Below are 17,157 nucleotides of genomic sequence, written 5' to 3' on the forward strand. Positions count from 1 at the left end.
CAATGGGATTAGTGCCCTTATAAAAGAGACCCCCGAAAGCTCATTTGTCTCTTCTGCTATGTGAGGACACCGCCAGAAGTTGACAGTCTGCAACTGGACTAGGGCCCTTACTAGAACCCAACCATGGTGGCACCTTCAGCTGGGACTTCCAGCCTCCAGAACTGTGAAAAATAAATTTCTACTGTTTATAAGCCATCCAGTCAATGGTACTTGGTTATAGCAGCCTGAAGAGACTAAGACAGGTACTGTGGTAGGTATAGCAAAGACAGTTGAGTAAGATACTCTTTTTGCTGTGAATGAGTTCAGGAAGCTGTGTCTCATTTGTCCTTTGGTCCATCATCCAGTTTTCAGTTAGGGAAAGCTGGCAGGTATGGTGGAAAGAAGGTGAAAACACAGAGCTAGATTCAAATCCTGACTTTGCCACTCACCACTAGCCATATTATTTTGGGTAAATTGCTTAAACTTTGAACTTCAATCACCACATCGATAGAATGGGGATAATAACACCTATCTCATGGAGTTGTTATAAGGATTAATTAAGTTACTATATATAAAAGTGTTTGAAACAATGTGGGGTCCTCTTCTAGGTGATCAAAAAGGTCAGCTTCTTTTCTTAAAACAGACACATTTAAGTCCATCATTTAAACTCTCCAAAGACCTGTCTCCTTAAGCACCCCAATAAACCTTCTTAAAGTTTAATTATCAGAACATTTCTTCCGTAGCTCTCACCTAAAACTCTTTAGGTTGGATCATAAATCTAGTTTCTCTTGTGTTATTCTCCCAGCAAGGTATAACAAGCTAGTTTCTAGCTTCTATATTTGAAAAACTCTAGTAAACCATTATAACCTTCTCTTTCCTAGTAGAGTCCTCATTTCTTTACCTTTCCTAACAGATGTAGTTCGGAATTTTAATAACTATTGGGACTCCTCTCCAAGTCCTCGTGGAAATCTCCATATCTCTTAACCTGTGAAGAAACAAATCATAAGTGGAATTATTTTGATCCAGGAATTAGGTAATCTGATAATTTGAATAACTGAATTTGATAATTTCCTTTCTATCTTCTCAGTGTCCTTTATTTACACTTTATGTCTCAATTAGGAAACATTTATTATACATGCCCCAAGATGGGAGAAAAAGGTAGTACGAGAAACTTTAAAAGATACTGTCTATGGAAAGAATCTTTATGAAATTATTTTAAAGATGGCTAAGTTAAAAAGATATTTAGGTGGAATGTGGATTAAAAAATCTAACTTTGAAGCTCATGCCATTAACAATCCTGGGCTCGTCCCTGACCTTGGCTTGCTCTAGCATATAAAACACAGTTCGTGATTTCCTATCAGCAACCTACTCAATATTGACTGATCTAGAAATTTTGCTGATTACTGGAACATACTATTAGCTGTAAACTCGTGCAGGGACTGTGTCTTATTTTCAAATCACTGATACACAATAGACATGTGTTTGAACCACTAAACTCAATTTTATAGCTTCTGGACTTTTTCATTTGCAAGAGAAAAGGGAAGGTCAAGTTTAGTAAGCTGGAGAGGGTGAAAAGAAGAAAGAGCACACGGCAAGAGTACAGTAGTATTACCTGGTGATGTAACATCAGATGAGCTGGAACATATTCAGATGGAGTAATGGTCAAGAATATCTTCACCCATCAGGTCAGTGGAAAGTAAACATAAACCAATATTGAGATGGCATCTTATTTTGATACACCACTTGGCTGAAACTGAATTCTTCGCACCTCGTATCCTGTCCCAGCCTTGTAGACAGGTTCACACATGTTGTTAGTGGGTCTTTACATCTGTCTGTATAATCTCCCTCTTTCTGGGCTGCCTGACTGGGTCCCCAATCCGTGCTGGGTCACTGCCATTCTTCCCTGGGAATTAAGGTCCCCAAGGAGTTTATTAAATCCCATCCCCGGCCAAACCCCGTTCTTCAATCACGCTTCTGCTTAGTGTGCGAGGGGCTAGCTGGAATCCCAGCAGGGCCGGGCTCGGGGTGGGATGGGGAAGGCACTCAGGAGGGAGGGAAGGAAGTGGTGGGGGGAGCTGCCCCCTGGCGGAGAGGATGTCTCGTCTTGGGAGGAGATGCTCTGAAAGCGGGAGGCTGAGCCCACTCGGAAGGACCGGTGCTGTGGGGCTGGCTCTCGGCGACAGAAGAGACAACGGCCAGCGCCCCCAAGTCTCTTTCCCCGCCCGGTCCCCTCCCACAGCCCCGGGGGACCGGCCAAAGGGAAAATACCCCGGCTGGCGGGTAGATTGGTAGAGAATGGCAGTGACGGAGGCGGCGAGGGCGTAGGGTAGCGGTGACGTAGATGAGGTGCTGAAACACCCCCTCCCAGCCCCAGAAAGAGGAGGAGAAATCACACCTCCCAGCAGGGGTCGCGGCCCAACGCCCCGCAGCGCCCTCTCGCCCCTGCCTTTTACCGGGTCTCCGCTCACCCCCACGCCCCCGAGCGCCGCGCATGCGCACGGCGGGCCGGCGCCATGTTGGGTCGGTTTGAAAGCGAGCGCGGGTGCGGTGCGGCGCGGTGACGGCGGAGGCGGCTGCGAGCCAGTGGAGCCTGAGGCGGGGCGGTGTCCGGTTTAGGGATGCTCTGTCGCCTTTCCAGTCCGGTAACAGGCCTTGGCTTTCGGCCGGGAATCGTGGAAGTGTGCGTTTTTAATCTCTTTTTGGGCTTTGGTGTGTTAGGCCGGATAGGAAGGGCGTATTTTCGAGGGACGCCCCATTCCTTGACAGCCCGAGAAAAAGGCTAAATAAAAGAAGGGTGGCGAGGAGGGAAGAGGAGGAGGTCTGCCGAGGGAGGGCGCGTGTGGAGTCTCTGTGGAAAGAACACTTTAGGGGCACTGCCCCCGGGTCGGCGCGACCTGACGTGGGCCTCTGGGGACTTGAGGCGGCGACGGGAAGAGGGTCGCGCTCCGGGGGCGGGCGCCTCGGAAAGCCCTGTCCGCCCGCTGCGGCGCCCGCTCCGGCTGCTGAATAAACGGTTTCAGAGTGAAAAGCAACTCTTCGAAGACTGTCTGTGTCAGTGTCTGTGACGGACGCGGGCAGTGGAACCCCGAAGGAAGGATGTTGCCTCAAAAGGGGCAGAAAAGTTTGAACCCAGCACTCCCGGGGCGGGGGAGAGACGGACGCGTGATTGACAGGCGCCGGCAGTCTTCGCTTTCGAGGTCCCGGGGGATTCTCCTTTTTCTGCTGCAGAATAAACCGAACGTTCGGATTCATGATTTATTAATCGCGGTCACAGAGCTGTGACTTCCAAGGGTGGTTCTTAACTTCCTGTGCGATATTTCCATTGGGTACTTAACACGCAACATTCTGTCTTTAAATCAAAGGTAGTTGAAATTTCTTGTCAAGAAGTTTAACGTTCTATTCTTTGGCATGATGAATTTTCTTTTGAAGATTGGAACTGAAGAGTTTATGGAGGAAATGGTGAGATATATGGGATTTGCTTAAGTAATGTGATTCAAAATAATCCTATGGCTGAAGTGGGGAGAAGAGGGTGGAGGTATGGATGAGAAATTGGGGTATGTTGGTAATTGCAGGAAGCAGGATGGTTGGTGGGTGCATAGGAGTTTATTAAACTAGTTTTGCATACGTTTGGAAACTTCCCATGATGTTAAATTGTGGGGATTTTTTTGGTCAGTCTTGTGAATTAAAATAATTAATAAATGTTATCACCCACTTACGGAGAATGATAATCCAACAGCTTTCCCTTTGAAGGTTTTGTTTTTGTGTTTAAGGTTTTGTAAAATAAAATCGGTAACCTGTGCTGCGTTCAAATAAGGGAGCAAACATTCCGTCAAGTTATCCAAGCAAATTTACTTGAGTGAATCTTTAGATAAAAGGGATAAAAACCAGATAAAGCTAACTTAGTTTCGCCATTTTTTAGAGATATGCCAATATCACAGCATTCAGGGAAATCGAAGAGGCTAGTTAATCATTATTTTGTATTCTGCTACTGCTTTCACTACCATTGTCAAATCTCTTTTAAAAGGCTATATTGCATGCTCTAAGTCTGTGACAGGATGAAATTTTGCTTTGTCTCTAGTTAGAAAACTTTCAATATTGTAAAGTAAAATTTGACAGTTACATTGAAAGTTGTTATAACTAAAATATTTCTGAAATTATATGAATAGCCCAAAATTAAACTATAAATTTACAGTATAAGGCTGATGCTGTGGAGGCTGGGGCGGGAGGATCCCTTGAGGCCAGGAGTTTGAGACCAGACTGTGCAACATAGTAAGAGGCTGGTCTCTTAAAAAAAGAAAAATTAGCCACGGGGTATGGTGGAACACATTTGTAGTCCCAGCTACTGAAGAGGCTGAGGTGGGAGGATCCCTTGAGCCTAGGAGTTTGAGACCGAAGTGAGCTATGATCACTCTACTGCACTCCAGCCTGAATGACCCAGTGAGATGCTGTCTTACCAAAAAAAAAAAAGGAAAAAAATTTTACATCATGTCATGTAAGTCCTAGACTCTAATCTTTTGTTTGTAGTACAAAAAATCCACTGATCTAATTTTAAAAGAATGTCATATCATGTACTTAGTTCCTGTTCATTGTTATTTTTTTAGGTTTTCAAATATAGATACTATTATTGCTGTACTAAAGTAGACAAGAATTCTCTCAGTTTTAATAATGGGAAAACAGTAAGATGACTACATTAAGTCGATTTCCAGATTATTTAAACTTTTAAAAGAGGTGAGCTGAATCTGTTTAACATAAGAATTGAAACTAGTGTGAGGGCAGTACAGAAAATGAAGGTCAGGAAATGATTAAAAATTTTATTTTAGGAAAAGATCATATTGCTAGCTCATTCTATCATAAGATTTGTAGTTTATTTCTTTACAGATAAATATTATAAATTATTTTGTTCTCTGCAGTCTTTTTGAGGGGAAAGGTTTGGCTAAAGTTAAATAATGACATTTACAACATCAAAAGTGGATATTCTCCATTGTTCCTTCCTGTCTGGAATACTTTATTTGATGGCTTTAAAAAATTTATTGAGCACCTACTATCTGTAGTGCATGTTGGTAGGCTTATGATTTGAAAAATATTATGTAATGGGGAATGTTAGATATTGTGATGTCATAGAATGTATTATCATATGAAAAAAGACTATTCACAAGTAGTTTTTAGGACTGAAAAAGTGAGTACTCTTTCCTTGGTATTTTCCATGTATGTTCTCAGATAATTTTTGTATACATATTTCCAGGTACATATTAAGGGCTTAATAAATGTTTTCTAAATCACTGATGAAAGAATTCATAGTAATAAAGATAATAGACAATCTACAATGCCTAAAAAGGAGTGTCTATTATAGATAATGGATTTTATTCTTTAAAGAAAATTATTAAAAGTTTACATATGTAGTGATTTTTTATGCCTATGATCACTATTCTGTTTAATTGGCACTTTCATCTTTTTTTTTTTTTTTTTGTATTACAGTTGTTTTTAAGGGAAATGAATAGAAATGACCCACTTTGAGGAACCCATGGCAAAATCAAACACAAAACACAGAGTTTGTTCTCGGGAATCTTCAGTATCTTCTTTGCTAGCAAGCTGCAGCCTGAATGGTAGTAATTCCTCTAACTCTGATGGCTCTTTTCACTTTAAGAATAAACTGTATAGATCTGCTTCCCAGGCTCTACAGGCCTACATTGATGATTTTGATCTAAGCCGAATATATCCTGGTGCAAGCACTGGAAAAATTAACATTGATGAGAACTCTACTGATATGCCACATTTCTCCAACGATATTTACAAACCAAACAATGGTATGCTTTTAGTCTTTATTTTAAAATGTTTTGAAGCATTTGAGAGATGTGCTATAGCCTTGCAAAGCTTGACATTTTTTGTTATTTTGGAGTAAAAGTAACTTTTATAATACTGAGATCTGGATATTTTTGTAAAATGATTGTATCATTCTCTAGTTCCCAGGAATTTTCAGCTAGGATGCTCTTTTAACTTTTGAGGGGAAGCTGATGAATGTAATTAATAATAATAGGTGGCTTATCTTAACCCTTAAGCCATTTTACTGTAACATAATGGAAAGAACATTGGCATGGTAGTTCTAGCTTTCATTAACTAGCTTAATGACTTTAAGGAGATCTCAACTTTTTTGAGTTTATACTTGCTCAATTCCAGTTGGTGGGATAGGATTATATTGGTCTTCCTGATCTGTATTCTGTGGAGCAATAATATTCACAGGATGTTAAGAGTTTGTCCTTAGTAAGACTTCCTTGAAGACAAATCTGGAAAATGCATTTGTTGATAAGCCAGTTAGTATTTTACTGAGCACTTACAGAATGGGCTTAGAATGGAAAAAGTTTGTATTCAACTCTTAAGGGGATGTGGGCAATATATTCCAGAAGAGGAGAATTAGAACGGTTATTCTCTGTGTGTAACCGTGAGAAAGCAAATTATTTTTCCACATAGTTTAATAGCTTATTTATTTCCATGCTGCAGCCAGTATTGAGTGACTATTGTTACTGTGATTATATATTAGTGTATCACGTATGTTTATATGAAAAAAAATTGAAGAAACAGTAAACTAGAGAACATTGAAAAATTCAGGAGGTTGGAGAGAAACATGTAGAAATTAAGTAAAATAGATTGAAGAAATGTGAGAAAGCACATCCTATTTTATCCACCTAAACTTTCTATATTTTTAATCAAAGCTTTTGTGAGGACAAGGGGAAAGCAGTAAAAATGATTGTTTAATTCTTATTTCCCTTTACTGTTGGATGTTATAAAGTATATGTGGTAAAGGAAGGTAAATAGACCGATGCTTTGTTTTTCAGCTTTTGAAAATCCTGATCACAAAAAGCACTCAAACTCCTTATTCTATAGAAGACAGACTATTAATGACATAGACTCCATTAGCCTAACAACTGATGATCTATTAAAACTTCCAGCAGATGGATCATTTTCTTTCACTTATGTTGGACCAAGCAACCGAACGAGCAAGAAAAAAAAGGGATGCATTGGAAGACTGGGTTCATTGAACATTGAAAAGAATTCAAATTTTCAAGAACCTTCCACTCCCATGGACAAGGATAACTTAGTTACTCCTGCTGTATGCACAAATATAAATGGAAAGCAATGTGGTAGGCTAAAAAACCCAAAACATATGAATAGGACTAATAAATGTGTTTCTGAGTCATCTTTATCTTTTCCCAAGAAATCATCTTTCAAGGACAGTTCAGAACACCATCGTGGAAAGAATTATCCAAGATGGCTCACTAGCCAGAAATCTGACCTTAACGTTTCGGGGATAACTAGTATACCTGATTTCAAATACCCAGTCTGGCTCCACAATCAAGACTTGCTACCTGATGCAAATAGTCAAAGTGTTCCTAAAATATTTAAAGAAGATCAGTGTTCCCCTAGACATAGTTATCAGGCACAAAGAACTTCTCGGCACGTGAATAAATCAGATTGTTTTGAATATTCTTTTGAACCTTCAGACTTTCCAAATTCCATGAGTGATGATAAAGAATTAGTTAATGAATACAAATGTGATTTTGATCGTAGTCAATGTCACTATGAAAATCCACTTCTCCCAGGACAATCCACAAAGCCATTCAGTGGTAATACTTTGTTTTTAGTTTATAGTTTTGTTTTTTTTAACCAAAGGGAGTGCTATAAAGTTGACCAAATATCTAGGAGCTTTTGTGTTTTATTTTGATGTACATCTCTTCAGAATGCTTTTGATCCTCATTTATGTAGTATTTTGTAACCAGAAAATGTCTTTTTCTTTTCTTGAAATGTCACATTTATACATAATTTGCTGTCAAAGATGTGTATATATTCCAAATTATCTGAAATCTTATTGACTTTGTGAGATTTTGCTGTGCTTTGCATTTATGTTTTCCTTAAAGAATTAATATAATCTTTAAAAATTAGGTGACAAAATTCAGTTGCTTATCCTGAAGGCCAAGAGAAATCTAGAGCAGTGCCCTGAAGAAACACCAAGGTCTATGAAAAAGGATGACAGCCCTTGCTCATTAGATAAACTTGAAGCAGAAAGATCATGGGAAAATATTCCTGTTACTTTGTAAGTAAATGACAATGGAAAAACTATTTAGTTTTCCAAATGAAAAATGTCATGTGAACATCTGATTTAAAAAAATAGGGTAGTGAATAATAACATTGTAATTCTGTAGAACATAGCTTTCAGTGTTACTTGCTTTAAATTGCATTTTTCATTTGTTACCACAAGATGGTGTAATGTTTCATAACCTTAGGTATGTTATAGAACTTCTGTCTTTGTTACATGTTCATTTTGTTTCATTATAAAATATTGGTGTATGTATTAATGTGAAGGATTAGAACCAAAAACAATTATTTTGCCGATGGAATGTTAAGAAATTCTTGTTATTTTCTTTTTATTTTAAGCTTTTCCCCTCCTCCTTTGTGTTCTCTCCATTTATATAGTAGAGTTTTAAGTTTCTTTTCATTTTCATTTTACTTTCTCTCTTAGTCATTATCTTACTTGATTGGTGGTGTATTTGTGTATGGTCTATTGAATAAATTTTTGTAGTTCCTAAGATTATTTTCATTTGTGTGCTTAACCTTTCTGTGACATAGTTTTTAAGAATAATTTAAAAAGTATTTACCTAGACACCTGAGAATGTGAGTATGGAGTTATAATTCAGAATTTGTGTAGGAAATTTTTTATTGTTAGTGATATTATTACATTTGGACTTATCAAAATGCATTCTTGGTAACCCCATATCGTGCCTTAGGTTCTAGTAATTCATTATCTTTAGTTATTTAAGCTTTCATTCTGTTATAGTCAGTCTGTTAATTCCTGGATTCTTTTTTGATTACTTCTGAGTTGAATGTCTCTTTTTTTAAATGAATTTAGCATCCGATTTCTGCCACTTTTTTTGCTGTGCAATCTTGCACAAATTACTTCTCCAAACTTTAAAGATGGAAAATAATATCTACTTAAGGGTTGTTGTGAGGGTTTAATTGACTAGAAAATGAATATTAAGTATGTAGGAAGTTTCTGGCTTAGGATGAGTTGTCTTGTAAATTGTGTTAATAGTAGTGCTGATGATTATCCAGAATATTTTATTTCGCTTCATTTCTTAACAATATCTTTTTTGTTGTTGTTAACTTGGGTTTATAACTAGCTCACTTAATGCTTGACTTCTCTTACCCTTCTTATTTCCTAATTATTTTGTTATCAGTTGGTCTGTATATTAATAAAGTATCATGGATGTAATACTTTGCTTACAATTAGAACCAAAATGAGGCAGCAAGTAATATCAGAGATGTTTAAATTAAAAGTAAAATTCTGAATGCACTTAATGTATTTTATAATTTGATAATATACCTTCTGGCTTGTGTAATTAATATTATCAATGGTTTGGTCCAGTACTTTGCGTAGTTTCTGGAAGATTGAATTCATACTGTGACGGGTGTGTTTGTAGATAAAACTAATGATGGATTCCTGAGAAGGAATAGATATCAGTTCGAGGTTGATAAATTATTATCAACCTGTCATCAAAACCAAAATTGAATAGGAAGTACTTGAGGTAGTATTCTAAATGGTAGAATAAAACCACAACCAACTAGTTGCTTTTTTTAAAAAACTTTTTATTGTGGAAAATTTCAAACAAATGACAAAAGTAGAATGGTATAATGAACCCCTATGTATCCAGCACCCATCTTCAATAATGTGGTAAATGCTTTTTGATAACAGCTGGGTGGTGGCATGAATTATGTTGGTAAACAATGGGGAAAAAGACTACCTAGGAGTGAGAAAAAGCTTGTGGTAAATTAGAAATCAAATATGTCAATAAAGAAGTGCTGCTTACTAAGAAAAAATGTTAGCATTGTGTCATTTAAATTTTATAAAAAGATTCTTAGATGAGTTTTTTATAAATACACCTTATAAAAGAGAAATAGAATGAATTTATTTTTGTGACTAATAGAATTTGATTTTGGGAATATTCTTATTTTTGCTGGGGATGTCCTTTCCTCTACTACTCCTTGAACATCAGGAAAGAAGTTAATCTTTATTGAGCGTCTATTAAATGTACTAGCTACATAGAGAATTCGGTTAATTTATGCAATACACCTGTGAGACCAGTCAGACTGCAAACATAGAAACTCAATTTCAAATATAAATTATCTAAGGTCATATGTTGAGTGGGACTAGGATTGTACTCAGGAATGTTGATTTCAAAATTAATCCTTTTCCCAATATAATCTGTCTTCTGTGTTAGTACCAGTTCTGGAGGGGAAGTCTGTTTTATTTCCTTCAAGTGAGAGAACATGTAGCTGCCATTCCAGTAGAAACTCTTATGAGTTTATGGAGTTTTGATTATCATTGGATAACTAAAAATGTTAATATATATTCAAATTTTTTTAATAGATTTAGGGGATACAAGTTGAATTTTGTTACATATACATATTGTATAGGGAAGAAGTCTGGACTTTTGGTGTACCTATCACTAACAGTGTTTAACTGGAAAAATGTACTACCTATTTCAAACAAGTGAGCTTTTGGAGCATAGTCTATAGTTCAGGGCTTATTTGTTTAGTTGAGAACTAATATCTTCAGTTCCTTTATAGTTTTTTCTTAAAGCTTGAAAGGAGAAGCAGAGAGATATGGAGGGGTTAGATTCTGGTATCAGTTTAGGGAGAAGCTGGGGGAATGACCATGCAACGTCAGTATGAATCATATCCATGATGGTTATTTCTTGGTGACCACTTGTATTTAAATGAAAATCCTTAAATTTTATATTACTAATTCTTAGAAATTGGGAACTTAATTGCTATCTTGTGTCTTTTAAATACTTTTCAGCAAATCTCCTGTTCCTGTTAACTCTGATGATAGTCCTCAAACTTCAGGGGCAAAGTGTGCTAAAGGGGTTCTTGAAGACTTTTTAAATGATGATAATCAGGTGAGTGAAGTTAAATCTTTTTTAATTTATTAAAAGAAGATTTAGAACTAATATATAAATTTCTAAATTATTTAGATATTTTAAAACAAAAAAGTCCCAAATCCTCTCCTCCCAAACATACCTCCCTAAAACCATCACTCCTTCCAAAAATTATTGATAATTTTATTTTATTTCTTATAATATTTTAAAAACTAATATAATAATTATACACATTTATGGGATACATAGTGATGTTTTGATACATACAATGTGTAATGACAAAATCAGAGTAATAATTTGCATATCCATCACCTCTAGCCTTCAAAGTCCTCTCTTCTAGCTCTTTGAAAATATATAATAAATTATTGTTAACTATAGTCAACTGATAATGTATAGACCACTAGAACTTATTCCTCCTAGCTGTAATTTTGTATTCTTCAACCAGTCTCTCCCTATTCCCTCCTCCCCACTACCTTTGCCAGCCTCTGGTAACCACTATTTTATTCTCTACTTCTGTGAGATTAACTTTTTTAGCTTCCCCATATAAGTGAGAACATGTGGTATTTATCTTTCTGTTCCTGGCTTATTTCACTTAACATAGTGTCCTCCAGGCTCATTCATGTTGCCATGAATGACAGGATTTCATTCTTTTTAATGGGTGAATAGTATTCCACTGTGTTTATATACTACTTTTTCTTTATTCATTTGTTAATGTACATCTAGGTTGATTTCGTATCTTGGCTATTGTGAATAGTGCTGCAATAAACATGGGGATGTAGATGTCTTTTTGATATATTGATTTCCTTTCCTTGGGATATATATCCACTAGTGGGATTACTTTATCATGTTGGTAGTCCTAATTATAGTTTTTTAAGGAACCTCCATGCTGTTCTCCATAATGACTGTACTGGTTTATATTCCCACAGCAATGTATAAGAGTTTCCTTTTCTCTGTATCCTCACCCAGTGTTTGTTATTTTTTCTTGATGATAATAGCCATTCTGAGATGAGAAGATATCTCATTGTGTTTTAATTTGGATTTCCCTGATGATTAGAGATATTGAACATTTTTTCATATATTTGTTGCCATTTGTATGTTTTCTTTTGAAAGGCACAAATAAATAAAATCAGGTATGTGTGGCCCATGAAGAGATGAAAGGCCAGCATTCTCTGTATGAAAACATATTTAAAAGTGTACAGAGAATACTATATTTGAAATTTTACTACTTACTCAGCTGAAAAGGGCATGTTGGTTAACCTGCTCTCTAAGGACCTTTTTAGTTCTAAAAATGTGTGATTTTAAATGTACTAAGTGAATTTTTTGGTATTTATTCACTTTAAAAGAGCAAGGACTAGAAAGGATATTCCAGATTGTTAATCATGATTATCTATAAGTAACTTCACCTGGGGACTGGGCATGGGAAAGTGGTGAGTTTCAATTTTTATTTTCAAAACACTGTTGATACGTATTTTGATTTTTGCATTAATTTTAAATTTGGGGAAATAATACAAAATCAACTCTTTTTCCCTTGAATTTGGATAGTTAACTTTATACTATTGTTACTAGCCTCTGAGTGGAGGTTTTTCCAAGTTCTTGGTGATTGCTGGGAGAAAAGAGTTTCAGGATGCACCATGTAAGCCAAGCAAGTGACAGCTTTTTATCGAAAGTGAAAGGACACTCTGGGGGGCAGGTGGGGAGAGCAGGCAGGCTTCAAAGAGAGCAGCTCCACCAAGAGGAAGTAGTTTTTGGTCTTTTGAAGTCTTACTAATTGAGGGGAGGAATATTGAAGGCTAAGGGAATGTATTTTACTAAGCATTTGGGTAGTAATTCCTAGAATTGAGTTTCCTCCTATTTTCACACTTTATATGGTTGTTTTGGATCTGTGATGGTGATTTCAAGGACTGAGAAATTTTAAAACCACAATGTAAATGATATAATAATTTAGCCAGGTTTCCTGTAAGGTGATAGGTACCTGACAAGTTGGCTGAAGCTGGTTCTTCCCTGCAGTTATCAGCCCCTCTAGTTAGCTTCTTTTTGAGGGTTGTTTACTTTAACACCCTCACCCAATCTTCAAGCCCCTGCATCCAGTCTCAGCCCTGTCTCCTAGTCTACTCTGACACTATCATCTGTTTTAACCTTAGAGCTGCACCCTTTCTGGAGGCAAACATCACGGTCCTGTTGAAGCCCTGAAACAAATGTTATTTAATCTTCAAGCAGTACAAGAAAGTTTTAATCAGAATAAATCCACAGAACCAAAAGAAGAGATTAAACAAGTAAGCACAAACTTGATTTAGGAATTGAGATTTGTGAATCTGTATAGATTTTTTTCCTGTATCTTTTTTTTGATCTACTTCTAGTTTTATGTTAATAAGCATGCCACATAACACACATTGTAGAGTTGTATTACTATTCTTTTTTATACAAAGCAGTTTATTTACATTTAATTCTATTAGATTTGTGTAGTTGTTTACCTCTGAACAGATTGTTCTATTTAGTTTATGGTTACCAATCCAACATCTTATTTAGATATGATGTTACAGCTATAGTATGAAAAGATTGTGACCAAATTAATCTGTATGGTCCATCTTCTTGTAGTTATATTTGGGGAGGCCTAGAAAAATTTTTCAACATTAGACTTTACCATCTGAAATTTAATTTTGTTACCATGTGTTTATTGTCTTTTGAATACAGTTATATCAAGTTTTACTTTGGGACTATTGTGTTTTTTTCAATTTATATATTTCCTAGGAATTTTGAAATCTGTTTCTGCTTTGGGCGCAATTCTATAGGATGAATTTTTTTCACAAAAGTATAGTGTTTAAGAGTATAGAGTTTACATTTTCCCAAGTGTGATTGTGAATTCTAATTTTGCCACATACTAACAAGTGCAATATTTGTATAAATCATTTAATCTCTTTAGTTTTAGTATCTTTTCTTTTTAAAAATTTATTAATTTATTTTTTAATTGACAAATATTATATATATTTTTGGTGTAAAACATGTTTTGATGTTTTGAAATATGGTGGAATAGTTAAATTGAGCTAATTGACATATGTATTACCTTGCATATTTGTTGCTTTTTTTTTTTGTGGTGAGAACACTTCAGATCTACTCTTAGTGATTTTCAAGTGTACAATACATTATTATTCAACTATCATCATCACATGTTTTGCAATAGATCTCTTGAACTTATTCCTCCTAACTGAAGTTTTGTATCCTTTGACCATTATCTCCCCAACTATTCTCCCACCCCTACCACCTTCTGGTAACTACTAATTTACTCTTTGCTTCAATGACTTTAACTTTTTAGGTTCCATATATAAGTGACATTATGGATTATTTGTCTTTCTGTGCCTGGCTTATTTCACTTATCAGTTTCTTTTTCTGTCAAATGAAGTTGTTGAGAAGATAAATTGAGAGAAACTTACAGAAAATACTAAGTATAGTGTTGATAAATATTTGATAAATACTCAGTAAATGATAGCTCTTCTTATTATCATTGTTCATTTTGTTATTGTTATTCAGTAGAACCTTACAAAAATCAGTTTTCCTTACAAATATGAATCTAAAGAGCTCTTTAGAACTACCACAGCCTCCTCATTTGGGTTGTATTTCTTTTTTTTTTTTTTTTTTTGAGACAGAGTCTCGCTGTGTTGCCCAGGCTAGAGTGAGTGCTGTGGCGTCAGCCTAGCTCACAGCAACCTCAAACTCCTGGGCTTAAGCTATCCTACTGCCTCAGCCTCCCCAGTAGCTGGGACTACAGGCATGCGCCACCATGCCGGCTAATTTTTTTCTGTATATATGTTTTAGTTGGCCAGATAATTTCTTTCTATTTTTTAGTAGAGACGGGGTCTCGCTCTTGCTGAGGCTGGTCTCGAACTCCTGACCTCGAGCAATCCACCCGCCTCGGCCTCCCAGAGTGCTAGGATTACAGGCGTAAGCCACTGTGCCCGGCCTTGTATTTCTTAATTTTTCTTCTCAAATTCTAATAATCATAGTACTAACATATAGAGTATAATCCATCCTTCCCCTCCCCACCTTTTAAACATCATTGAGACATAGCTCTGTTCAGTAAAGTCATAATTTTAAGCCGTGATTTGATTTTTAGTGGATATATGTTTAGAACTATACTTTAGGACAGTTGAAAGATGACTCTAGTAGTTGTAGTGTTTTTAGAATAAAGGAAAAATAAAAATATTTAATGTTCTCTTGAAAATTATTTGCCAGAATTAATTCTTTGGAAATGCAGAAAATAATTTTTAATGTTCTTAATCACAGTTTAAATAAAATTTAATTTTATAATTATATAATATTTTCAATACTTTGTTATATTTGGTATTTTCAATAATAGATTTCAGAAGATGACCTCTCTAAATTACAGTTGAAGGAAAGTATGATTCCTATTACTAAGTCACTTCAAAAGTAAGTATTCTTTACAATGTGGATACAAATTCATCTTAGCCATTCCTTTGACTGTAATCAGAAAGTTAAAACAGGGTCGAAGTAAGTAGTTCAAAGGCATATTTAAGCTTTTTGGAGCAGATTATTTAATCTTTAAGAAAAACATTTTTTTTTAATCCTTCACCTCTTTCCTGTTAAAAATGTTCTGAGGACCTAATGAGATACCCTTAGACATCTAAAATATAGTGAATGTGAATGACTCATTTATGAGTAGTAATAACAATTTGTGATAGTACTTGTGTGAGCATCCTTTAACAGTAACTTCTTATGAAATGTGTTTTCATATATTTCCTCTAGAATAAATATAATAATCATAAATTTCAATGTGAAACATCTCCACAGAAATCTAAAGCAGATACAATATCCTGGATATAAAGATAGGTCTAATTTTCTTAGTTACATTGTCTTATATATAAAAAAAGGGGAAGGATGCAAGCTGGAACTATAGTGATGTTTTGGCAGAAAAGAAGGATATTTATTTTGGGGCTTGGTTATATGAATATGAAGTGTCCTCGGATGATGGAATACTGAGTTTAGGAAATATTAAGATTAAAAATTTCTACTCTAGGAACACGATTCCACTTGGCTATAAGTGAGGCTAAACAAATGTTCTCTATCTTTTGTACTTTCAGAATTTGCTTAATTTGTTGTTTAAGAAACTAGTGGAAAAATAAAACACTAGACATGTAAACTTATGACTCTACTTGTCATAAATGCATACATAGTTTTGATAGTTAAATATATAGTAATTTTTTTCTCTCTACTCAGTTTGTAATCCTTAGGGTAGAAATAATGCCATTTTTTTTTGTAGCTTACCATAATACTTGTGTATAATATTGAAGACCTAGTAGAATTCAGTGAATAATGATAATAACTAACATTTATTGAATATTTACTAAGTATCAATGTTTTAAGTGCTATTTATATTTATTGAATATAATTCATGTGATCTTCACAACCTTATGAGGTAAGCACTATTTTATCTTCATAATATAGATCAGGGAGTAGGCATGGAGTAATAGAGTAACTTGCCCAAGGTTACATTGCTAGTAAGAAGTAGCACTGTGTTTCTGACACTCTTCTTGTTAATGATAGTGGTGAATTATTTATTGAGACTAGATGCAGGGCCTCAGTTGATCATCTAGGATAAAGACTTCATTCTGCTTTAAAATTTAAAGTGAATGACCTCAAGCTTTCCATTGCTCTTAAAAGCATTGATACTGAACTTGTGTCACAAACCTAAATGTGTTTTCTGAGCTAAAGTGCATACCTTAGAGGTTTTTCTTGATGAAAATGAACACTGGGCTATAATTAATTAAATCACCACAAAAATCAATACTGATCCATAAGTGCTTTTAGCACTTGTTATAACTTTTTTTAATAGTAGTAACTTTTTTTCTACCATAAACAATCAATAGTCTGACCTACGTAAAGAATTCCATTTTTGGGGAGAGCAAGATACATGCTTTGTTAGATGACTTTTAGTTATTGATTCTGTTGAATTAGTTGGAGCAGTCTAAAATTTGGCTTTTACTTTACATTTCAAAAATGTTATCAGTAAGGCATTTGTACTGTTATAAAGTAAGTCTAGACTTACAAAAGTATGTTAGTACATTTTTTCATTATTTTCAGTTGGTAGATTGACTGTGTTAAGGACAATTTAAATTTAATTCAGTCTCAGAATCCCTCTTTCTGGGCTGCAAAATGTTCTGGCTAGGTATGTGGTAACCTTTTCATATACCAAAATAAATATTTCAAATATATTGCAAAATTTCAAAAATATTTCAGA

The 17,157-nt window shown here is 35.4% G+C and overlaps 1 protein-coding gene across 4 annotated transcripts in view; it reads left to right on the forward strand.

Annotated features, from left to right (window-relative positions):
• Window positions 1-2,505: 2,505 nt before the first annotated feature.
• Window positions 2,506-17,157, forward strand: part of C16H18orf54 (chromosome 16 C18orf54 homolog) — a 46,772-nt gene continuing 32,120 nt past the window's right edge. For 2 of the 4 annotated variants that reach the window (XM_045527595.1, XM_045527597.1), the window contains exons 1-7: window positions 4,399-4,707; window positions 5,455-5,783; window positions 6,810-7,598; window positions 7,915-8,065; window positions 10,829-10,928; window positions 13,049-13,180; window positions 15,259-15,329. In XM_045527595.1, coding sequence (XP_045383551.1) covers window positions 5,480-5,783; window positions 6,810-7,598; window positions 7,915-8,065; window positions 10,829-10,928; window positions 13,049-13,180; window positions 15,259-15,329 — 1,547 coding nt within the window. In that variant the 5' untranslated portion in view covers window positions 4,399-4,707; window positions 5,455-5,479. Of the gene's footprint in view, window positions 2,660-4,398; window positions 4,708-5,454; window positions 5,784-6,809; window positions 7,599-7,914; window positions 8,066-10,828; window positions 10,929-13,048; window positions 13,181-15,258; window positions 15,330-17,157 lie in introns of those variants that run through there. The other 2 variants (XM_045527596.1, XM_045527598.1) reach the window with 2 other exon arrangements.

This window comes from Lemur catta, chromosome 16, assembly GCF_020740605.2.
Source record: "Lemur catta isolate mLemCat1 chromosome 16, mLemCat1.pri, whole genome shotgun sequence".
NCBI lineage: Eukaryota > Metazoa > Chordata > Mammalia > Primates > Lemuridae > Lemur > Lemur catta.